Below are 21,367 nucleotides of genomic sequence, written 5' to 3'. Positions count from 1 at the left end.
GAGAGATAGTATACACAAAAGGCAAAAACATGGTCGGGGTAAGTCTGTAAAGAGTGGCAATCTTAAGGAGATTGTGTTACCTCTTTTCCAGTTTTCATCTTGCTGCTACAAAAGGACATGTGGAATGCCTCAGGGTCATGGTTACACACGGCGTGGATGTGACAGCCCAAGATACTGCCGGTATGTAATCTTCTTCTCTTAAGTCAACAGGCCAGCAGGAAAGTAGGTATCACAGAAATGATATGTATTCCTTGTGGAAGATTTACAGTCTATACAGATCAACCAAAAGAAAAACATAGAATCTCCTCCAATGACTAGGCTCTGACGTGGTTTCATTATTTGAGCCTTTACAAGTGTTTTCATCTTATATGTGGTTAATCAACTAGAGACTATGCTTCTTATCCCTCGTTTAAAATTTTTATTTTCTAAGATGATATATATGGACCAAGTACTCTCCCCCAATTTTTGTTCTTATGAATCATTCTACAAAGTGATGAATGGAGGGAATTGTTTAGGTGCTCATTTCATCAACTAGCTGAAGTGGGTTCTGTGGATAGAAGGCAGGATCTTCATGTGGATCAGCTGCCCATGGTCTGCACCCCTTACTGTGTTTTAGTGCATCTGAATCACCTAGGAACTGGAGGGGAGGAAGGGCGAAAGAGCTTAAAAGGGGGAAGAAGAAGAAGGGAAAGAATAAACAGCACACACACACACACACACACACACACACCTACAGACAACACCATGCATATATATCCCAGCTCTGTCTTCAGAGATTCAGAATTTCTGAACATTTCCAGCCAGTTGGTACTTTTGTAAAGCTCGCAGCTGATTCTAATGTGAAGCCAGTGTTGATAAGTGATGATCGAGTCAGATAGAAAAGGAAGTGTAGTCCTGTCTTTTATGAACGTTGTATTATAGGAAGGAGTCCCTGGGTTGCCAGCCTGAGTTTCTGCCCCTTGTTGTCCAAAAGGTGGATGCAAGTACTGGTGGCTTTTCATTTCTCTATTGTACTTGAAAATCTTTGTCTTCTAATAGGCTTTTGTTGGTTTTTACTAGAATATAAGATTAGTCTGTTCTGTAGTCTTTAATTGAGGCTTTTCATTAATCTGTGATGGATCCCTTTTGCTTCCCACCTGAAAACACACCTCAGAGTAGTCATCTTGGGGCCAGATTGGTCAAGTGTTATGAAAATACAATTATTACTCAAAATATGGCCGGAAAACTCATGTTTCAGACTTGTTTTCATAAAGTCTGTGGCACTTGAAAAATAATATCAGGGTCTGGGAGTATTTATTCTTTGAGAATAGACTTGTTTTTTTATGACAGATGAAGAGCCAGTTAAAGTCAAGTCAGGTAAAGGAGGTGTCAATCTGGTAAAACCATTTTTGGTTAAAAATAGGGAGTGATTGAAGTAACAAAATGATTTTCCAGAGCAGTGCCACAGAAAGCTCCAAAATAAATATTTTGAGAAATGGCAATACTTGAGGTGATACTCGTGGTAAAGAACTTGCCTGCCAATGTAGGAGACATACGAAACACAGGTTTGATCCACAGGCCAGGAAGATCCCCTGGAGAAGGAAATGACAACCCACTCGAATATGCTTGCCTGGAAAATTCCATGGACCAAGGAGCCTGGCAGGCTACAGTCTACGGGGTCTCAAAGAGTCAGACACGACTGAACACAAATTATTATAATACCAGCAGAAGAAAGAATGCTTTCCTAAGTGACTCCCTTGAAGGGAACACTAATTTATGTTGCTAATTAAAAATCATCTCTAATGCCAAGATCCAGTTATTTTGTTTTTAAAGTTTATTGTTACTACTTTTAAAGTTGTACCACATACACATCAAGCAGTAAGAGTAGCTACCATCCCCTTGATGAGGTGTGTCCTCTTATAGATGGGATTTCTTTAAGAAAATCATAATCTAAAAAAGTTTGTTTAGTGTGAATAAATTTGAGCTGTAATATAATTTTGTTTAACTGCATTTGATGTTAAAAAATAGATTAGATAGGAGTCTCATTATTTCCATTGTAACTGAGTATCGCTCCCCCATGTTTTTATTAAAGGGAAAAAAATGTTTAATACATGTTCATTCTAGAAAATTTGGGAAATACAGAAAACTACCAAGAAGATAACCAGTGGTTCTACTCCAAGAAAAAAAATTTTTTACTGTTTTGCAGTATTTCCTACCAGATTTTCCTGGTGCAGTTTTACATAGCTGAGATCACAGTATATAATAAACTCTAAATCCTGCCATTAAAAAAAAAAAAAAAGATAACCATGATCATTTCCTGTACTAAAAACTCAAGCATAGTTTTTTGTGGCTGTCTAATACCATGTGGATAGAGTTTGTATTTACTACCAGAGCCCTCACTTATTTCCTGAAAGCCTGGGGAGTCATGCAGTGAGACCTGGACACCCCAGCACAGTTCCCTCTTCCTTGCCAGTGGAGATGACAGTGCTCTCCAAGAAGCTGGAGGGGAGGACTTCCCCTGGCAGTCCAGTAGTTAAGACTCCATGCTTCCACTACAGGGGGGCACAGGTTCAATCCCTGGTCAGGGAACTAACATCCCACATGCCACAAGGCATGGCCCCCAAAAAAAAAAACGAACTAAAAACAAGCTGGAGGGGAAAATGCAGACCCATCCTCCCGTCCTGGACTCTTCTCTGGGCTGGTTAGTGGAAACCGTCACAGCCCATTTCTTTCAACTCTGATTGAAACTGGTAGAATCCATAGCACTTGGCAGCCCCAGAAGAGCTTCCATACATCCTGTGAGTTGGAAATGTCTCGAGCTGCCTGTCACTTTTCTCTCATTTCTAACAATGAGGTCAACACTCTGGTCCTTGGGCTTATTGTTTTGCTTTAGTCTGAGTGAGGTACTGACTTCTCGTGATTTCTTGAAAGCATGCAAACAGAACCCAGGAACAAAAGAAGGAAAAGCGGCATGGATAAAAGTACGGAAAATCTGTTGCGTTATCTAGAACAACACTTCTCGGAGTTTTTCCTGTTACAGTGAACAAGATAAACGTGATGGCTTTTACTGCTCATGCCCTTCCTGTTGGCTATAACACCCACTCCTTTCTCTCCTTCTCAAGAATGCGAGTCAGAATCCAAGGGAATGGCAAGGACATTAGTCACTGTGCTTAATGGTTGTCATTAGGCCAAAACATTTGATGAAAGGATGAATTAAATGGCTCAGTCACTAAGTTGTGTCCAGCTTTTTGCGACCCCATGGCCTGCAGCACACCAGGCTTCCCTGTCCTTCACTATCTCCTAGAGTTTGCTCAAACTCATGTCCATCAAGTCGGTGATTCCATCCAACCATCTCATCCTCTGTCATCCCCTTCTCCTGCCTTCTATCTTCAATCATCAGGGTCTTTTCCAATGAGTCTTCTTATCTCATCTTCTCATCATAAAGCTCCAAAGTAGTGGAGCTTTAGCTTCAGCATCAGTCCTTCCACTGAATATTCAGGGTTGATTTCCTTTAGGATTGACTGGTTTGATCTCCTTGCTGTCCAAGGGACTCTCAAGAATCAGCTCATAGATGCTGTCTTTTCAGTCAACCTCCCTGAAGTGTTGCTATATTATTGCTAAGATCCAGTTATCTTCAATTCTAATACCCAGTGAGAACTCGTATGAAAATCTGTTACCATAAATCCAACTGCCCCGCAGAGTTTATGAAAAAATCCTGCTTTCAAAATATATCATTACACTGACCCTTTTAATTCTTTATATCCACAAAGTGTACAGGATGGTTAACTTGGTACAGTTTACCTACTTCTTAAACTGGTGACTGGATTTAAGTTCAGAAGCAAAGGGATTTTAGTATCTTTCTTTATCAACTATCCTTCCACATCAAATGTTTGGAAGTCTGACCACAGACTTTTCATAAGTGCTTTACAAACAATCTCAGGAGCAGAATACTGTCAGTAGATAAAGCCTTGAGTGTAGTACCGGTAGTGTGAAAGTGTTAGTCACTCAGTCATGTCCAACTCTTTGCAACCCCATGGACTGTAACCTGCCAGGCTCCACTGTTCATGGGATTCTCCAGGCAAGAATACTGGAGTGAGTTGCCATTTGCTTCTCCAGGGGATCTTCCTGAGCTAGGGATTGCACTTGAGTCTCCTGTATTGCAGACAGTTTCTTTACCGTCTGAGCCATCAGGAAAGCCCAGTACATCTCAATTATTATCATTTTAGATGGCTTTGGAGGCTTGCGTGAGAGGATACATGTGAACATCCTAGCGCCCAGTCTCTTTTGCACATCAGGTTTTTTAAATGTTTCACATTTAAAAAAAAAATAAAACTGTGATTATCACCAAGCCAAACACTCTCATAGTACAAATCAGAAAAAGAAATCCCCAAACTGGAAGAAGCTCATGACTCATGTTTTTGGTTTGTGGGATTCCCCCCATTCCTTGGCTTCCCTGGTGGCTCAGCAGTAAAGAATCTACATGCAATGCAGGAGACACAGGTTCAATCCCTGAGTTAGGAACATCCCCTGGAGTAGGAAATGGCAGCCCACTCCAGTATTCTTGCCTGGAAAATCACATGGACAGAGGAGCCTGGTGGGCTACAGTTCATGGGGTCACAAAACAGTCAGACACATCTTAGCAACTAAACGCACACACCCCATCCCTTATCACCTATTTGCCAAACAACACCATAGACATAGCGATAGCAGTCAGCTGGGAAAGTCTGCACCTAAGCTCACAGTGCTGACTCTAAAGAGGACCTTTGTGTTTGCTTCTGTTCCTCACTGATTTAGGAAGTGGCATTCTGTTTCTTTAGAAATGAATAATTTCTCCAAGACTTCTAGGCTTTTTTTTTTTTTTTGGATGCCTGTAATTAGCACCTGGGAAGATAAGATAGGATTAAACAGAGCATTAACAGAAGATTGAAGAAGACCAAAGAATCTTCTATTATCAAGTGCTTGTCTGAAGCATTAACTTTCAGACTTTGTTTTTTAGCAAATGTATGCATTTGACACAATGTGACCTGGTGGCTTAAACAAGATAGACTTTTCTCTCTTTCAATTAAAAGTCCCAAGTTGCTATAGCCACTCAGCTCCACACTGAGAACTCTTACCCAGACTTGTTACTCCACCATCCAGGGTATTGCCTTGGTCCTAACAGCCCAGGGGGGCTCCCCCGCTGCATCCACATCCCAGTCCCAGCTGGCAGAAAGGAAAGCCCAGCTCATGAAGTGGCGTACACTCAGATCTCACTGGACACAGAGTGATCTGTGGCCACTCCTGCCTTCAAAGGAAGCTGGGAATTCTGGGCAGAGCAGCAAATTTTCCAGTTTAATAATATAGAAGGGGGACTTACTTTGTGGTCCAGTGGCCAAGACTCCATGCTCCCAGTGCAGGGGGCCTGGGTTTCATAAGATCAGGGAGCTAGATCTTATCACATGCCACAAGTAAGAGTTCAAATGCCGCAACTGAAAAATTCCCACGTGCCACAACTAAGACATGGCGCAACCAGATAAATAAATAAATGTTAAAAAAAAAAGTATAGAATGTTTTGCCGTAGAAGGAAGTGTAAATAGAAATTGGAGAATGATGTATGATTTGTCACACTCCCATATCTTAAATTTTCCTCGATCCCTTTGCACACAAAACTTCTTTTCTCATAGAAGAAGAGAGTCTTAGGAGAGAGAGAACTGAGCTATGGAATATGGAGATACCATAATGCACAGAGGCTTGAAGAGGGAGACACTGGAGAACCCTTCTTCTTTTCTGGGGTTTCTGGTATTGGCTTAGCTTTTGTTTGGGTTTCTGGGTGGCCCTCCATTCTATTATGCCCTTAATCTAGCTCACATATAATACCAATCTAGCTCACATATTCTAGCCAAGAACAGTTATGTCTTAAAACTCAAGTACTTGAGAGAATGGGTCATTTAAAATGTAATGGCAGACTGTAGTCCATTAAGTATTTCATATTTAATTTGGAATAAAGGCAAGCCCAAAACTGATTGCATGATTATAGTTCTTTACTTGCCGGTTGTGCACATGTATGCATGTCTGAAGGGCCAACTATATACAGTGATCAACACAATCTGGCCATGAAAAGATTTCAAATGATGTATACATGCCGGTGCAAAAAACCCCAACTTTTCATTCAGTGTAAATCACCATGCAGATCTACTTTGTAGAGATTAAGGGATAATTTCAAAACTCTAATAGTAAGAATGGTTATTAGAAATTTCTCTTTGTGTGTGTGTGGTATTTGTATGTGTCTATATATACACATATATACACACACAACTGAATCACTTTACACTGGAAACTAATACAATATTATAAATCATTATATATACTTCAATAAAAAAGTCACAAAATTTTATTTTTCTTTATTGGCGTATAGTTTATTTACAACATTGTGGATTTTTTTCTTTTAAAAAAAATATTTATATTGGAGCATAGTTAATTAACATATGTTAGTTTCAGGTGTACAGCAAAGTGGTTTAGTTATACATATACATGTACCTATTCTTTTTAATAAAATTTTGTTTAAAAAAATACATCTTTCATACTCTGATCTCTCGCCTGGAACTATAACTAGGTGAATAGATTTATGCTTCAGTGATTGAAAACTTGATGTAAAGATAAGCATTTCTAAGAACAACGTTTAAATATATTTAAAGGTGTAAATAAAAATCAATTACTACTTTTATTGTTTATATTTTATCGTTAATACTACTTTTATTGTTATATTGTTTATATTGGGCTTCCCTGGCTGCTCAGACAGTAAAGAATCTGCCTGCAATGCGGGAGACCCAGGTTCGATCCCTGAGTCGGGAAGATCCCCTGGAGGAGGAAATAGCAACCCACTCCAGTAGCTTGCCTGGAAAATCCCATGGGGAGAGGACCCTGGCGGGCTACAGTCCACAGGGTCAGACATGACTGAGCGACTAACACTTTCTTTCCTTGTTTATATTCAGCATTTTGAAACTCTGGTTCTTAAGTAGATATTGCAAACCATATGTATCTTTTAGTTCTCTTTATTTTTCTAAACGTTCCCATATTACGATCTGAAACTATGATTTCTCAAACTTCAGCCTTTTGGTGTTTGTTTGCCTTGTCTTTGTCTCCTAAGACTTCATCAGTTTAAAATTTTGTCACCTGCACTCGAAGACTGTGATCCTAGTCCCATCAGTAATTCCTCCACTATATGAGTGAGCTCTGCTCTGTTTCTGCAGCAGTCTGAAATCATTGAATAAGTGGTTAATGTCCAAGTTAGCTTGGGGGAAGGTGTTCCGTGGCTGGGCCATCCTTCTTAGACTCTTTGCATAGCAGGATTCTTAAACCACCTGGAATAGCCTCTGACACTTGACTTACGAGTAGCACTGGTGTCTTCACTCCCAGGCAGAATTCTGCTGAAATGCACTTGAATTAGGGTTGCCTTGTTATTTTCCTATAGGGAAATTGCTTTCTGATATTCCAGACAGATCCACAGCCAAATAGGGGCCAGTCTTATGTGGGGGCTGGTTACAGTGAAGTTCTGTCACTAATATATTCTCTCCAGAAAATTTTGCATTTGGAAAGAGAATTTTGTTTTAATGGTATCTGTGAGAGACATCTCACTCCAGGGTAATGTTGTCCAGGGACTGATGCATCGTTTGAATTTAGAGACTCTTTTAAGTGAAAAATGCTTTTGTGCTCCTGGTTAGGGAAACCCATCACAGGGCCAAGGAATAAGAGAGTGTTGTTTCTGTAGAAACACTGTGCTTATTTTCAGGTATGACTGGAACACTTGCACTGAAAATGAAGGCCTGTTATTTATTTTATGATGGTTGTTTAAATCTCCCTACCCTCTTGTCTTTGGAGAACTGTGCCTTTTTCCAGTGGATGCTATTTATGTATTAGAAGAGCTTTTGTCTACAGGATAGACAAAAGTTAATGCATTGCATACACGACATAAACAGTCTTCTACTTATAATCAGGATGGGTTCCAAAAGTTCATCTGTAAGGCATTTGTTTAAAACACAGAATGTGCTCCTCCTTAGAAACACTGATACAAATGATGGTCGAGGGCCCGGCTAACCCACCAAAACTCAATTTGTAGTTTAAGCAAACTCATTATTGTGTGTTATACTTCCTGAAAAGAGGTCTCCTGTGGTAAAAGGAGGAAGGGGAAAAGAAGCTACTTGTCTTCCTACTTCCAAAGATCCCATTGCCTTATTTCCTGATCTTCTTCATCCTCATCCATTTGGGCGGAGGTCAAATGGAGTGTTCTACCTCCCCCAACCAGCTCCCTCTATGCATACCCTTAAAATCTCTGTGCAGCTTCTCAGCAAAGAAGGTATCTGATCTTTTAACCTTATACATGCTTTTGGGCAGCTCACTGTGGTCCTAAAACCTTCTAATTTTAAATACGATATTTCCTAGCTATATGATTCTTTAATAATTAGTGGATTTCTGGTCAAGACTAATTCAGAACAGAGAAATGGTATTTGGAGACCAGATCACCATATAGAAGAAGATGTTCCTCTAAGCCAGGGGTTCTCAACTGGGTTATGTGATTCCCACCTATCCAAGGGATGTTTGGCAATGTCTGGGGACATTTCTGCTTGTCCCATCTGGACATTCAGTTGATAGTGGTCAGAGATGCTACTCATTATCTTATGGTACATAGGGCCACCTTTCATAGTTTCGAATTTCACTGACGCTGAGGCTGAGAAACAAGCTTTAAGTGTGGGTTGCTTACAGGCGTTACATTGGAGGTATCTTGATCAGTTTATAAATGCAGGATTTAGGAGTTTGGTTCCCTGCCCCCAAGTCCCCCTCCCCAGACACTCATAATGGACAGACTCTCTAATTGAAATTAACAAGTGTGTATGGAGAGCCTGGTCTGTGTTAGCACACACATGCTGTTTCTTTGGTCTTTGTTTAGGCTTCCCAGGGAGTGCTAGTGGTAAAGAACCCATCTGCCAATGCAGGAGATGTAAGAGATGCTGCTTCAATCCACAGGTTTGGAAAATCCCCTGGAGAAGGAACTGGCAACCCACCCCATATTCTTGCCTGGAGAATCCCATGGACAGAGGAGCCTGTCAGGCTACAGTCCATAGCATTGCAAAAAGTCAGACACGACTGAAGTAGTGACTTCAAACTTTATAGGGATACAAACTTTATATTATAGAGGGAAAGGAAGAATGGTTGACATAAATGTGTGTGTGTGTGTAGGAGGAGATGGGAGTCAAGTGAGAAGGGAAGGTTGAAGGTGCTGAGTGCTATGAAGGACAAAGAAATGAAGCAAAGGGATGAAAGGAGTGGGAGAGGAATTTTAAGTGGTGAGATCAGGAAAGATCTCATCAAGAAGCTGGTTTCAGTGGCATCAGGCAGGTTAGTGGGCAAGCTGCATGGTTATCCTAGAAGAAGAGGATCCAGGCTAAGCAAAGAGCAACTCTCTAGGGCCCGAGAGTGGAAGCCTGCCAGCCTGGCAGCCCCACTAAGGCTGTCCCTAAGCCCCTCACCCACAGATGTTCTATAGGCCCGCTAGGTAGTACAGGGGAGGGCACTGGATGTAATGTTGTCCAGTCGCTAAGTTGTGTCCAGCTCTCTTGCAACCTCGTGGAATGTAGCCTGCCAGCCTCCTCTGACCGTGGGGTAGAATTTCCTAAAGTTATCTGACCACAGAAACGTCAGAGAGTCTCACGTTGGCCTCACATTTTTTGAAGGGAACGTGAAGAGATGCTCCTTTGATAGTGTTGTTTTTATAACTCTTTTCCTTCTTCCACCCATTCCAAGTTTGAACATCTGAACTACAGGTAATTCCCCTGCAGAGCTGGAGTGCATTTGGAGGAAAGCGAAAGGACAGGTGGAAGTGGGGTTTCATGTGGGTGTTGGGTGTGTTCTCTGCCACTGCCTGGGCTGGGTTCCGGGGCCCGTGGCCGCCGTGGTCTGCTGTCACGGCTGTGGACGCAGGGCATCTGGCACCCATGCTGACAGCTGAAAGCGGAATTTCCAAGCTGCATACCTAGAGTCTACCGCAGGCTTCTAGCCCACAGCTTAATTGTACCCCAGGAGAACGGCAGCTGGCGTGGACCCTGCATGTTATCCAGGGGTCAGGATGCTGTGTTCTCCCCACTTTTGTCACAATGAACTTTGCAGATAAGAAGTGGAGGCGTTACTCTCAAGAATAACAATTCTTTGTTGGAGAACAGTTCATTTCCTCATAGTTGTCTTCATTACAGAGATAAGAGATTTAAAATGTGGTCTTTTCCTTCCAATTTTTTTTAAATCCATTTAGGACACAGTGCTTTGCACCTCGCAGCCAAGAACAGCCACCATGAATGCGTCAAGAAGCTCCTTCAGGTAAAGTGGAACAACTTAAAATTATAAATGTGTCGTTTTAAAAAATTGAAAGCAACCTTGTGTGTGTGAAAGAGCAAATAAATACACGCATACTCCTTTAAATATTATCCCAGAACCTGGGTTCCCTAAGAAGCTTCATTATTACAATTTCAGATAGCTAAGAAGAAGATTTCCATAACAGTTCCCCTGGTGGAGAAGAGGATCCTAATAAATTTGAAGTGCCTTCCTGGGATCCAGCTCTTTTGGCCCCTTTATTCAGCTCTCTTTTTTTTTTTTTTTTGCCTTTTTGGAAGGACGTGTTCCCTTTAAACAGTCACCTTAAAAAAAAAATACCTGTGCTGCTGGAGATCCCTACAATACAGGATCTCTAATACCCTAGTATTTATTCTCGCTCAATCATTAGTAGAATGCAGCTTTTCCTGAGAAGCAAAACTTCCACCACTGTTTCCTTGTATGTAACTTGATGAGCTTTTAGTTCTTAGTTTTTGTTCAAATTCTTGGTTTGATTCTTCTTTATAATTTTAGGTCAACTCCCTGGTTGGAAACTTCCTTGCCAGGAAGTTTTTATAACGATCACTTAGGGCGACAGCTTCTGTCTATCTTTAAAGATGAATATTTAATGAAATCCCGATAGTTCATACAGTAACTTCCAGCTGTTGCCAGTCAAAATGCAGTCTTGGCTGTTTTCAGGAACAGCACAGAGCAATAAACTGCGTGTTTGGAGTACTGTCTGTTCTGTTGAGCTGTCGTCTCGGCCTTCCTGAGCACTGTTTGGGACCCAGCATCTTGCTTTAATTTGGCTTCGTGATTCTGATGCAGAAATGTGGGCACATTCTTCAAGTTGTCTGCTCTGTTGATCACACAGCTTCTTGTCTTGCGTTACATGATGCAAGCTACCTCCAGTGCCAGGAATGCTTAACCTTAACAGGTCTTTGAAGTGAAATTCAAGAAAGATAGATCAACATCTGTGATGATGAAGATGGTTTTTATTATGTGGCTTCTCTCTAAAGAAAGTTGCAATAGAACTTTTCTTCTCTGCCTGGTCTGGGGCTGGATACAGTGGATGAGTGAAAATCATTGACTTGCCCAAGTGCCCTGCCTCCACACCCATGGTCTTACCTTCAATTTTTAAAAAAAACCTTATTTGTATTCCACGTCTCTGTTCCCATCCTGGCTTGGCTATCCAGACTTTGCATCTGGCTCTGATTTGAGGGAAGAATGAACTTGACAAGCTGGAAATCCTCATGGGCAAGGACCAGATATTCTAGCCTCTAATGTAATTTTATATCTGGTTATGCAAATGGATTGGTTTTTCTCTGGAATCTTTGAAGCCTTTAAACAGTTCCTTGTGCTGTTCTAAAATTAGGCCAAAGCATGGTAAGTCGTAACATGATCTCTATTCTTATTACCACTGAAGGGCAGACAGACATTTCCAACATTGCCTGCTCTCCGCAGATCATTTGAATGGTGTTCTTTCTGGATAGTTGTGAAAACCAGAGGCTTTGATGGCCTCCTACTGAGTTGTTTACCTTAAGTCCTGCACCCCTCTGATCTCTGCTTCACTTCTTGTCTGGGCAGCCCACACCCTCTGCAATGGGACCGGTGCTGTTTCCTGCCAGCCCCTCACCCTGCACCTTCTGCAGCTACTCCTTTCTCTCTGGCCTTTTGCTCTTACTGTCTGTCTATTGGAGAGACTTCCCTTCTCCAGGGGCTACCATTTCAGAGTTCTCCCTCCTCAAGGCAATGAGCACAGAGAGCCTTGTGAGAGTCTTCAAATTCAGATGACCTCTCCTTCTCCTACCCCCTGCCCCCCATCCCCTTGCTCTGTCTTCTAGCAAGTGGTCCCTGGGCCCTGGGCACTGTGTCAAATGGTGAGTGTTTACTCATGAACAGAGCAGCCCGCATCCTGCTGGAGCTTGCCACTTAGTGAGCAAAGACACAAATGCCCACGACAAATTGCACATCACTAAGAAGCAAACTGACAAGAGTATTGTGAGAGGTGTTCAGGAGGCCCCTGTAGAGGAGCTGAGATTCAAGCTGAAAATTAAGTGGTGCAGAGAGCCATGGGAGAGAGTGTTCCAAGCTGACAGAAGAGCAAGTGCAAAAGACCTAAGGTCAGACCTTTTGCAAAAGACCTTTGACAAGTACAAAAGGTCAGAAGGGCACTAAGTAGTCAGGAAGGAAAGAAAGCCAGTGAGGGGACCTGGGGGGAAGTGAGGGAGAAAGAAAAAGGGCCCACGGGATTTTCCTGACAGTCTGTGGTTAAGACTCTGTGCGTCCACTGTAGTGGGTTTGATCCCTGATGAAGGATCCCTCATGCTACACAGTAAGGCCACAAAAAAAGAAGGGCCCAGGTTGCAGCCTTGTGCAGCCTCCTTGGAACCGCGGAGGACTTGGAAGTAAAGAGCTACATCGACAGTTTAGGTCTCTCTATTTGTATAGAGAATTGACTAAGGAAGGAAAAAGCAAACCATGAAGACAGCCGGGTGGCCGTCAGGGCTGTCAAGGTGAGCAGGTATTGGCTCAGACCAGGTGGTGATGATGGGGGAAAAGAGGAGAGTTGATTAGGGTGTGTTTGGGGTACAGAACTGACAGGCATGGTGGTAGACTAGCTGTGGGGGAGGAGGAGGAAGCAGAAATCAAGGATGACTCGGTGGTTGCTCAGGGACCAGAGAGATGAATGTGCTGTTGACAGTGGCAGGGTGGGTCGGGAGGATCGAGCTGCGCCAGGAGGACCCCAGAAGTTTTGGTTGTGTTGCGTTCGAGGTGCCTATGAGAAATGGGCAGTGGTTTATGAAACCCAGGGCTCAGAGATGCCATCTGCTGTGTACTGACATGAACACAGGCTCCATGCAGCCTGTCTGGGTCTGAGTTCTAGCTCTGCCACTTACTGTGACCCGAGCAAGTTACTGACTTCTTTGTACCTCAGTTTTCTCATCTGTAAATGGGTTTAATGGTATTTAATCAGGGTTGTTAGCAGCCATAAAACCATTCTTTGAACAGTTCCTGGCACATAATAGCCAATACTTGTGAAGTAGTTTTGTTGTCATTGTTAAGATATACATTTGGGAGGCATTAGCTTCTAGATGGGGTTTCAAGCTGTGGGTGTGGATAAGATGACCCAGGGTGATGGCGTAGAGAAGAAGAGACACCGGAGAGCCCTGTGTTCCCCTCTGGGGAAGGGTGGCCAGAGCAGTGGGAGGAAGACCACAATTGGATGGGCCAGGCAGGACTCCAGGAGCTGAGGGGAGAGTGTTTGGAGAAGAGGGAGTGGATTGCAGGTAAGAGGTTGATGAGAGGAGGACAGAAATGTTTGTTGTCATTAGAAACATGAAGGTGGTTGGTGACTTGGATTCCCTGATCCAAGGAATATTGAGGACAGACGCCCAACCGCAGTGGGGCCAGGAATGAACAAGAGGCAGGGAGACGGTGTGTGTGCAGGCAGTTCTTAACAGCAGGTTGGTTTTGTGAAGGGGGATAGAGAATTAGGGCAGGAAATGGGGGGACAAGTGGGATCATGATGAGAATTCCTAGAGCATGTTGTTTTGCTGGTGGGGATGACCTGTTGGTGACAGAGCTGATAGAAGGGAGAGGTGACAGTTCACTTGTGTCTTGACTGCTTCGAGGTGAGTCTCTCTCCCCATGAGACCATAAGCTCCTGGAGCACAGCAGCTGGGGCTTATTCAGGTTTATACTTTGCTTAGTAAGTTGCATCTTACCTTGCAGAAAGAAGATGAACTGAATAGAACTGAAATTTACTATACGTATTTATTGATTTTTGTCTTATAGTCTAAATGCCCAGCTGAAAGTATTGACAGCTCTGGGAAAACAGCTTTACATTATGCAGGTAATTTTCCTTCTCTTATTTGCTGTCTTCTACCATGAGAAACAGTACATTTTCATTTTCCTTATTTAAGCCATTAACCTTACCATTGTTATTCCTGGTGCCATTTTCTGTCATCACTCCTAGACAATATTCCCCTTTTCCTCAGTTTGCAGATTGTGTAGGGTTTTACTGAGGAATACAGCTAGAATTTGTCAATCGCCTGCCAAACAACTAGTAAACACTGTCATGATTGTTATACTTTAATTTTCCCACCACTTCATGGGAAATAGATGGGGAAACAGTAGAAACAGTGTCAGACTTTATTTTTCTGGGCTCCAAAATCACTACAGATGGTGACTGCAGCCATGAAATTAAAAGATGCTTACTCCTTGGAAGCAAAGTTATGACCAACCTAGATAGCATATTCAAAAGCAGAGACATTACTTTGCCAACAAAGGTTCGTCTAGTCAAGGCTATGGTTTTTCCTGTGGTCATGTATGGATGTGAGAGTTGGACTGTGAAGAAGGCTGAGCACCGAAGAATTGATGCTTTTGAACTGTGGTGTTGGAGAAGACTCTTGAGAGTCCCTTGGACTGCAAGGAGATCCAACCAGTCCATTCTGAAGGAGATCAGCCCTGGGATTTCTTTGGAAGGAATGATGCTAAAGCTGAAACTCCAGTACTTTGGCCATCTCATGCGAAGAGTTGACTCATTAGAAAAGACTCTGATGCTGGGAGGGACTGGGGACAGGAGGAGAAGGGGACGACAGAGGATGAGATGGCTGGATGGCATCACTGACTTGATGGACGTGAGTCTGAGTGAACTCCGGGAATTGGTGATGGACAGGGAGGCCTGGCGTGCTGCGATTCATGGGGTCGCAAAGAGTCGGACACGACTGAGCGACTGATCTGATCTGATCTGATCTTGTTTAAGAGATTTATGAGCATTTGTAGATTTCAGGTACTGTGTGGTACAGATTATTTTTTCTTTGCTTGGGGATCAAAAGGAACTTCAATGAATTTTATATATTAAGGTTTGGTTTTACTATTGGTCACACAGTTTCAAGGGACAAAATGTTGATACAGAACTCTGGGATGATTAGATTTACAAATTTCTTTTAGTGCTAGTTGTAGAAAACCTTGGTTTGAGAAGATCCCCTGGAGAAGGAAATGGCAACCCACTCTAGTACTCTTGCCTGGAAAATTCCATGGATTGAGGAGCCTGGTAGGCTACAGTCCATGGTATCGCAGAGTCGGACACGACTGAGCGACTTCAGTTTCAGTTTCAGTTGTAGAAAACCTTGGGGCTTCCCAGGTGGCGCTAGTGGTAAGAAACCTGCCTGCCAATGGAGACAAGGGACGTGGGTTCAATCCCTGGGTCGGGAAGATCCCCTGGAGGAGGGCACGGCAACCCACTCAAGTATTCTTGCCTGGAGAATCCCATGGACAGAGGAGTCTGGTGGGCTACTGTCCATGGGGTCACAAGGAGTCAGAGATGACTGAAGTGACAGCATACATGAAGAGCTAAGCCAAATGTTTCCCTAAAGGCAGCCAAGAGCTGGTAAGCGCTGCCTGTAGGTCTGGACGACGCTGAAATTAAACAGTATTTTAAAACACCACTTATTTATCCATCCTGACACCGTTTCTCTTCAGTGCAGCTAAGTATCATCTGCATACCGGGTAGACGTGAACTTTTCTTTCCCAGAAGCATTTGATGCCCTTGGTTGTGAGTCTAGCTTTGTGATTTGCTGTGGTTTCTGTGTCTTCCTTCCCTTAGCCGCACAGGGCTGCCTTCAAGCTGTGCAAGTCCTTTGCGAGCACAAAAGCCCCATAAACCTCAAGGATTTGGTAAGTACCAGATGACCGTTAGAAGTGGAGATGGACCCTGGTCTCTAGAGTACCACGGGCTCCTTCTGGAGCATTTGGCAAAAGTCTGCTGCTTTCTGACCTAGATTCTCTTGTGCAAAACAGATTTCAGTATTAGCCCCATTGGTCCTTAAACTGTTAATAAAACGTTTTGCAGCATGCACGTTCAGTATTTATTTCAAAGGATGGACACATGGCTTACTATCAACCTAAATATTAATAAGACTTATTTTCTTGACTTACAATAAATAAAAAAAAAGTCTAAACAGTTCTATTATTTTCTTTCGGCACCCCATATATCACCTTTGGTGCTCCCGGATAGTGTTTTCCAACTGTAAAGACCACTTATAGCCTATTTTAACCTTGCTGGACTATTTGAAGAATAAATTGACATGCCTCTTGCTCCTGTTTACAGCACTGAATTTCCTGCTCTAGCATGGGACTTGGCATGTATAAGTTACACCTGATGGGGATATTGTGAAGTGAGCACTTAGAATCTGTAAATAAATTCACACTTGCTGAATCTCAATAGTTTATAACCAGAAAGTATTATAACTGCACAGAGATAATTTTCTAGGAATTCTGAAGTTCTGCTCTGAGTAAATACTTAATCTTTAAGTATCAGTTGTATTTTTAAATATCCCCACATTAAAATAGTTGGATATACTGTAACTATTTTTTCCTTTGCCTATTTGAATACATTCTGCCTTAAAATTATTGTCAACCCCATAGGTGGGGTATGCTCAATGCAAGAACCGAATAAGAGTTTCTCTTTATGGCTTGCATAATTTGAGTCAGGTCCCTTCTTCACCCTAAGATTGTGGAAATTGTCACCTATAAATTCTGGTATTTTTTTCATTTGTTTTATACTGTGATGTTGAGATTCTTAATTCATTTTGCAGTTTGTATGAGCTGGTAATCTAATTTTTTCCTAAAGGAATTGTCAATTGTTATAGTAAACCTTTCTTTCCATCAATCTCTTTATCTTGTCATGTGTCAGTAATGGACAAATAAACTCTTATGTTTTGATACCTAGTAAAATTATGAAAGCATATGCTCTCCGAGAAGACAGTTGATGGCATGGCAGGATGCTAGGATACTTAGAAGAAAGTGCTTAGAGAGCATGGGGCCCAGTAATGTCATGAGGAGACAACCCTTCATTTCTCTAGAACATGGAGAGCTGTTTCTCGATAAAAATGGTACACTTGCCTCAAACCTGGACATACTTCATGTTCCACTCTCTCTCTCATCATCACCAGACTGACAATCAAGGGATCAAGGAGCCCAACAGCCTGGCTCCTTAGGAAAACCCCACAGTCAGTGAAATTCCATAAGAAGAATTGTGTTAGTGTGTGATTTTGGCCTTCTCAGGGGGCAGACTATATTGGTGGGTCAAATATAAGGCCAGCAGGACTAGTCAGGAATAAGTACAGAAGGAATCGGGACCTTTGCAATTCTGGTATTTGACTTCTAAATTAAAATCTTAATCTGAATTTGTCTCCTAGGATGGGAATATACCACTGCTTCTTGCAGTACAAAATGGCCACAGTGAGGTCTGTCGCTTTCTTCTGGATCATGGAGCAGATGTAAATTCCAGAGACAAAAATGGAAGGTACCACAAATTAGAAAGCATGTGATTTCCCTGATATCCACATTCTGAGAAGTTTTCACAGCTGTACTTTGGATCATTTGTTTTAAAGCAGTTTTAACTTCTTTACTGTTTTCTGCCTTTTTGGATAATTAAGAATCTGTTTTGACTTAAAAAAATATTTTCTCCAGACTTCTGGGAGCATCATAGCTGACTGTGTCTATGATGACATTATTAAATGTTAAAATGGATAGGCCATTTCCTTTGACTTTTCAGGCAAAATAAAAGTAAACATATTGTTTAAAAAAAAAAGTCTTAATAATGTTATAGGTTCTTTATAAAACTTGATTTGAGAAAAAGACAAGATTTGTGCCAATCATATTTAAATTGCATCATAGTTAGAAGATTATGTCTGTTATTTGACCTAATATTTTTTATGATTTAATCTGAGGTTTTATAAAATAGCTACCTGATTTTGGTAGCATTCCACTTTGAATTTCCTGGAGCATTAAGAGTAGTATAGGTTTAACTGCACTTAATCTCCTTTTCTCTGTTTTTAAGACAAATGAAATGATTTCCTAGCAAAAGTTTCCAGATTTTGTTAGTACTGATTTTTTGTCTCCTCACTCTTTAGAACTGCTCTCATGCTGGCTTGTGAGATTGGCAGCTCAAACATCGTAGAAGCCTTAATTAAAAAGGGTGCAGACTTAAACCTTGTAGATTCTCTTGGACACAATGCCTTACATTATTCCAAACTCTCGGAAAACGCAGGAATTCAAAGCCTTCTATTATCAAAAATCTCTCAGGATGCTGGTATGTGAAAGAAAATAGCCAATGTTGTTTCAAATTTATCCCACTCCATTTTCCCCAAAGAATAAAGGAATTTGTATAATATATTATTCTTTTAAATATATTCCTGGGGAAAAATGAAGTGCTGAATATTGTGTATGTTGTGTATATGGGTGTGTTTGTGTGCGAGTGTGTGTTTATATACCCCCCCACCCACCCAAAGTGGATATGAGTCATTATGGTTCTTATGTTTTTTTTTTTTCTCTCTCTCTCATTTTTCTTCTATAGATTTAAAGACACCAACAAAACCAAAGCAGGTATTTATCTTTGGACGAGGAGATTCTTTTTTATCATTGCTTGTGGGAATTTGAACATGTTCTGATTAAACTACTCTGTGGGCCATTAGGAAAGTGATTAAGACTAGGCTGAAACTACTTAAGAAGTAAAATATCTTTGGAATAAATGATTCATTGTAAGGTGGTAAATATTTTCTTAATGATTTAACCTGTTCCCAAAGCATGTAACTTTAAACTTGCTACTCATATATTCATCTTTTTTCTGAAATGTACTAATATTTCCTACTGGTGTGAAAAGGTTTGATGTGATTTTTAACTCTGAGAACAACAGTATTTTAACTACTTGTAATATCACATGAATTACAGAACTCTATCCATATCTGTGTTAGATATTTGGTGAAAATATGAGATTTGCCACTTTCATTTTAATTAGATCTTTTCTAAAATGTCATTCATTTTACACAAACAGAAATTGAGAAGTTTACCCTGTTACTTTGGAGTTTTTCTTAAAAACGTAGTCACTATTGTTTATTAATGAGCTATATATTTGACTATTTTATTTATATGTCAAGGTTCTTGGAAAAATTATCATACTGAGCAAATACTTGATACTGAATTTATTTTGTACCAATTGTGTTATTTATCCATAACCATCAGAGATGAAGTTCTCCCTTTTCCCCATATTCATAGTCATTCCTTGGTATCTGCAGGGAATAGCAAAATCTGCAGACACTCAAGTCTCTTATATAAAATAGTGCGGTACAGTTGGCTGTCTGTATCTGTAATTCTAGGATATGCAGATGGTTGAATCTGTGGGTGTGGAACTTGTGGATATGGAGGGTCAACTGTACATTTTTAAGAAAAGAAATGGAAGTAATGAAAAGGTTGGGGAAATACCACTTTTTTTGCATTAAAATGGGAGCTCGATTATGAACATACTCTGGGTTCTAAATTGTGGTAAACAATTCCTTATCCTCTCCTTTCCAAGTTTTGCACACCAACTTAATCTGGTTTTGTCTTGTGTTTTTTATTTTCTTACTTTAAAGCATGGGCTGCTAGAAGAACACTTGGAGCATGCATATTACTTTATGTTGGTAGCAGGTTTCAGAACTTGATAAAGTAAGAAGTGCATGAACTGTTGAGGTTTTTCTCATTTGTTTGATGAAGCTATTTACTCAGACTTTACTAACCTAACTAACCCACCTCCATTCTTTGGACTGTGATAACTTTCAGCATGATCAAGTCTCTAAAATAAGCTCAGAGAGAAGTGGAACTCCAAAAAAACGCAAAGCTCCACCACCTCCTATCAGTCCTACCCAGGTAAAAATGAAAGAAAACCAACAATGAAAAAACATAGAACAACAAAGCCATAGTTTTGTCATTTTGTGTTTAGGTCAAAAAGAACTGTTTTAAAATTGACCATTAAATGCACATTAAAATTTTTCTTTAGCAGTTTTAAACTACAAATGGTGATATGAAGAATTTTGATTATAGTAGGGAAATAATGTTGATTCTTACTTATTTCAAAGCTGAAGAATTAGACTGTATCATTTTTAGAAGTTTCAAAATTCTCAAAATGTATGACAGGACCTTTTTCCTTAAGATAATAACCTCAGTCAGAGCTCACATTAACAGCTCGAGTAAAGTAGGGAGAACGTGTGACTGGTGAAACATTAATTGAAAATGAATTTAGTTGGTTTATCAAACATTATTGAAACATATTTGCCTTTCATATTACATTTAAGGTTGACTAACATTAAAGCAGCTTTCATTTTTGAGCTTATAGTGATTACTGAGTAGAAGAGGAAGCTTGAATAACTATGAAATGGTAAACAAAAACAAGCCAGGGTTTGTTATTAAAAGAAGCATAGGCCATAAAATGAATAATCCTTATCAAGTATTTGAGAGGAATATCTCCTTCAATAAGCAATATTAAATATGTTAGCATATTCATTAATAATATTCTCAATATGCAATAGAAGTTTTATAAATTTGAAAAGTTAATTCTAGTGAATATAGGAGCAAAGTTCCTTAGTTAATTCTACTCTGTAAACTTTCAGAAAGTATTTGAGATAGGTGAATTGTATTGAAAATATATTACCCTTGAATTAATTGAAACTAGGCATAATTACTGTTAGATTTATTTGCATTGGTTAAATAGGCTAATTCTTTGGCACTGGAGAAGAAAAACTTTTGAAGAAGGATTCCTTATTGATGGTTTTCATTTTGGTTTTTTAGTTGAGTGATGTGTCTTCCCCAAGATCAATAACTTCAACACCACTTTCAGGAAAGGAATCAGTATTTTTTGCTGAACCACCCTTCAAGGTATTTCTTTTCTGTGTCCAACTTATTACTTAATTTTAAGATATACAATAGATTTGACTTAAGTTATATGGCACCGAGTAAAACAGAATATACTTCTCAGTCATTTGGTTTATAGCCTTTTCATCAGAAAGCATCCTCTGATTATTTTTTCTGGTGAGTACTCCATAAAAAAAGAGTAGACTGAATATATTTATTAACTAATATTTAATTTTCTTCATTTAAAAAAAGGACAAAGATAAGAACTTACCTGATAACCAGTCATCTTTCCAAATTGAGTTGACATAATATTGATCAAAAAGAAAGAAATGGATAGTCTCTGATGTCTTACTAAGAAGTAATTATATATTTTTATATA

The 21,367-nt window shown here is 40.5% G+C and overlaps 1 protein-coding gene across 6 annotated transcripts in view; it reads left to right on the top strand.

The window, feature by feature from the left end:
* Positions 1-21,367, top strand: part of RAI14 (retinoic acid induced 14) — a 161,372-nt gene that overhangs the window by 125,097 nt on the left and 14,908 nt on the right. For 4 of the 6 annotated variants that reach the window (XM_061393763.1, XM_061393760.1, XM_061393762.1 and 1 more), the window contains exons 4-12: positions 92-180; positions 10,259-10,323; positions 14,113-14,170; positions 15,926-15,996; positions 17,520-17,626; positions 18,237-18,415; positions 18,680-18,708; positions 19,921-20,007; positions 20,926-21,012. In XM_061393763.1, coding sequence (XP_061249747.1) covers positions 92-180; positions 10,259-10,323; positions 14,113-14,170; positions 15,926-15,996; positions 17,520-17,626; positions 18,237-18,415; positions 18,680-18,708; positions 19,921-20,007; positions 20,926-21,012 — 772 coding nt within the window. The remainder of the gene's footprint in view (positions 1-91; positions 181-10,258; positions 10,324-14,112; positions 14,171-15,925; positions 15,997-17,519; positions 17,627-18,236; positions 18,416-18,679; positions 18,709-19,920; positions 20,008-20,925; positions 21,013-21,367) is intronic. The other 2 variants (XM_061393765.1, XM_061393764.1) reach the window with 1 other exon arrangement.

Source organism: Bos javanicus, chromosome 20, assembly GCF_032452875.1.
Source record: "Bos javanicus breed banteng chromosome 20, ARS-OSU_banteng_1.0, whole genome shotgun sequence".
Classification (NCBI taxonomy): domain Eukaryota; kingdom Metazoa; phylum Chordata; class Mammalia; order Artiodactyla; family Bovidae; genus Bos; species Bos javanicus.
This window is presented reverse-complemented; position numbering and strand designations above follow the sequence as displayed.